The sequence below is a fragment of the Austrofundulus limnaeus genome, unplaced genomic scaffold (assembly GCF_001266775.1).
Source record: "Austrofundulus limnaeus strain Quisiro unplaced genomic scaffold, Austrofundulus_limnaeus-1.0 Scaffold866, whole genome shotgun sequence".
Taxonomy (NCBI): domain Eukaryota; kingdom Metazoa; phylum Chordata; class Actinopteri; order Cyprinodontiformes; family Rivulidae; genus Austrofundulus; species Austrofundulus limnaeus.
The window spans coordinates 62,780-66,137 of record NW_013953268.1 but is presented as its reverse complement, the minus strand read 5'-3'; the positions used below and the strand labels follow the sequence as shown (position 1 = coordinate 66,137).

At 44.3% G+C, this 3,358-nt stretch overlaps 1 protein-coding gene across 1 annotated transcript in view; it reads right to left on the bottom strand.

The window, feature by feature from the left end:
- The window catches only part of LOC106532992 (A disintegrin and metalloproteinase with thrombospondin motifs 2), a gene marked incomplete in the record, with an annotated part of 38,465 nt that extends 35,114 nt beyond the window's left edge, over positions 1 to 3,351 (bottom strand). The window contains 1 exon segment of the mRNA XM_014029187.1: positions 3,080 to 3,351. Within this exon segment, the coding sequence (XP_013884641.1) occupies positions 3,080 to 3,164 (85 nt within the window).
- Positions 3,352 to 3,358: the final 7 nt, after the last annotated feature.

Here is a 3,358-nt window from a genome sequence, read left to right as displayed (position 1 = left end):
GTTTCTCAGCTGGTCTGGGAACACCTTGGGATTCCCCCAGAGGAGCTGGTCCAAGTGTCTGGAGAGAGGGAAGTCTTTCACCATTCACGACAAATGGCAACCTACCCCTTGTCTGCTTGCCAACCATGGATCTTTGTATAATTTATCATTCAGCATACCCCCCTTCTCTCTGTATTACTGTATATATGGCTTAAATTTCACCCCCTTTTATTCAACAGTTCTTATTTGTTGTKTWCAGTCTTGCAYACATAATCACTCACCTCTTGTCATGCTCTGTCTTAACCGTATGTCTGATTTACAATTTAGAATTTATTCTTCTTGTTTTGATTATGTTKTTYATGTTCTATTGTGTTTTATTATGTTCTGATTTGTCTTTCTGCCATTTTTACATTGTTGATGATGATTGTACAGCACCTTGTGAATATACTGTATTTCTGTGAAAGGCGCTTTATAAATAAAAACTTACTTGCTTRCTTACTCACTTACTTATGTCTGGGTCTCTCTGCTTAGGCWGCTGCCCTTGCAACCTGACCCTGGATAAGAGGAAGAAAATGGACGGACAGGACAAGAATTTTGTCCACATAAGGAACATTGGGTCCTCACCAAGCTGTGTACTGGGAAAATGGTCAAATACTGTCTCTACCATGTAGTAAAAACATACTAATACACACGCACAAACATCCTTGTACTTGCATCAAACTGAGGACTGCACTGATTTCCATTCATTTGTGTAACTGTCATGCCTAACCCAGACATTTTCTCTAAAACTAACCATTACTGGTCTACTTCTAACCCTAACCTGAACCAAACTTAAGCAGAATTTCTGCTTATTGAGTCTGGTAGATACCTGGCCTATCGTGAAATTCAGCAAGTGTTAGCAGCTGTTCAGACCACGATGAGGCTGCCTGGCCTAYGTGATGGAATATGCAGAGCTGTCAACACTCAGACTCAGATGCTTTTGTAGCAGAATCACAAGCCGAAGGCAATCCTTGCTGAGGGTTGCAGGTCAGCTGTGGTTCCCGAGCTTGCTGGCAGAAAGGTATAGATCTTGGACAAGTTGTACACTAGCTGAGGTGAGAATGACCAATGATTGGAATTGTCCATTTATCAGTCCTAGTGAGACTTTTAAGGTCAACAGTGTCAGTCTGTACCAAAACAATTGTGATTACCTGAATCTGCCACCCATGTGTTGGCCTTGAAGGCTGGATATCTGAAACTCTCCTGGATGGTAAGTCAACAGATGCTCTGCCCTCACCATCACATCTGTGAACTGGTGTCTGAGAGCTATCAAGTCAACCTGATGAAAACTACATCACTTCAGGAACTACAGTAGGGTGGGGCRGTTGGGACTGGTTTCATGGTCTTATTTCACAGATGCACACACGTACAAATAACATTTTCATGGCTTCATATACACACACCCCTCAGTTCTCCATCTTTGCTGGCTAAATGTGCTCTGTACATTGACAAATAAACTGATTCTGACCTCTAAACCTAATTAGTAGAGTTGCAGTAGAACTACAAAAAAATTAGGACTGAGAACATCTCCTTACTTCTCAAAAATTACCTTACTTTGTTGATATGGTTATGGTGAGTGGGGATGGGTAAAAATCCATGCGAGCGGGGTCCTCRTAAGTGGGCCMATTGCTCTCCCCAAAAAGACACTGGTCTTTATTCAAACCTTCGAGTTTCAYGGATGAAGAACACAAGGTTAGAAACACTCAGTGTTCTGAGCTTCTCAGGATCCATAAAGGGGACCCCAAGAATTATTTTCCTTTCTCTACTTAGGCCACTGCCTGGCTCTGAGTGGTCAAAGAGGTCTGTAGTTTAATGCCGCAGGCATCACACAGACCATTGTCATGGAGTCCCATCACCATTTTGTGBYRGTTGAGCAGATTGTGCCCAGTTAGGACTCCAACCAGTGTACTTAGTTTTTCTTGACAGGGAGATGAGAGCCTTCCCAAACCTCCCGTGCCTGTCTACAGTCCGTCAGCTCCCTCCAGAGGATTGAGGGTTGACATCTAATCCAGGCCTGTAGGGCAGTCCTACAGAGTGTTGTTGAGGTACCTATAACAGGTTCTGGTCCTTTGAAGTGAGCCCGAGGTAGTCAGCTCTCTGGTTACCATAAATACCAGTATGTCCTGGTACCCATTTAACAGTAACACTGTTATCTCTCCCCAATTGGTTGACTGCTTYGGCACTCTCCCAAGCCAGTAATGACGTAAAGTGTGGCCCTCAGAGAGCTCTAACAGCAGCTTGGCGATCTGTTAGGATGAATATTTCCTTCTGTGCACACTGAAGGTCTTTGAGAGATACCACACACTGGTGGATTGCATTACAGTTGTAGAACCTAGTGGATATTTACGCTCTCTCTCACTATGGCTGTGCAATATCTGCCCCCCTGCACCTACTGACCCCTTCAGGAGGGATCCATCTGTAAAACAGTAGAAATGTTCGGGAGACATGTCCGTTGTTGAGAGGTTAATCCAGACAGACCTGTCTTCAATCTCTGTCTTGAAACTTGGCTCAAAATTGTATTTTTTGACCGTTCTGTCTGCAGGTCCTACAGTTACTGGAACAGTCCCAGAGTCTAGTGTGCTGTGAATCAGATAGGTTTTTCCACCTAATGTATCTTTATTGCACTGGATGCAGCCTCCACTAAGATGTACAAAACTAATGGAGCCAGGTCCAGTAGGACTTCAAGGGCTGCCGTGGGTGTTGTTCTGATGCAACCTGTGATGCTCAGGCAGGACATTCGTTGCACATGGGTCAGCATCACTCTTGCCACCCCAATCACTTTGTTATTTGGTTAAAAAATATGATGGTCCTCACTTTGTAGCAGAAACTAGTACACACACACACACAGGAGTTTGTAATGAAACCTGAGCTAAATGCTTCACATATTCTGAGCACTTAAAAAAACAAATAAGTAGATTTATGAGGCAGATTGTTCAAGACTCACTGCACTCTGAGAGCTGGTCAGAGGTCAGAGTCTGGAGGACCAAACCACAACAGAAGAAGAAAACAAACCTCTGCATGAATGACAGCAGCAAAATCAGACTGAAGCTGTAAATCTAACCTGAGTCACGGTGGATGTGAGCTGAGAGAAAACCATGGACCTGCAGCAGGAAGACAACCAGTAATCCATGCAGAGGTCTGTCCATGCTGACAGACAGACAGATGGACAGACGGAGACAGAGACGTCCTCAGAGACAGACAGACTTAGACTGACTGAGATCTGCAGAGCTGAAACTCCTCCACTGTTATTATCTCCTCCCTCTGACTGTCTGAGAGTGTGTGTGTGTGTGTGTGTGTGTGTGTGTGTGTGTGTGTGTGTGTGTGTGTGTGTGTGTGTGTG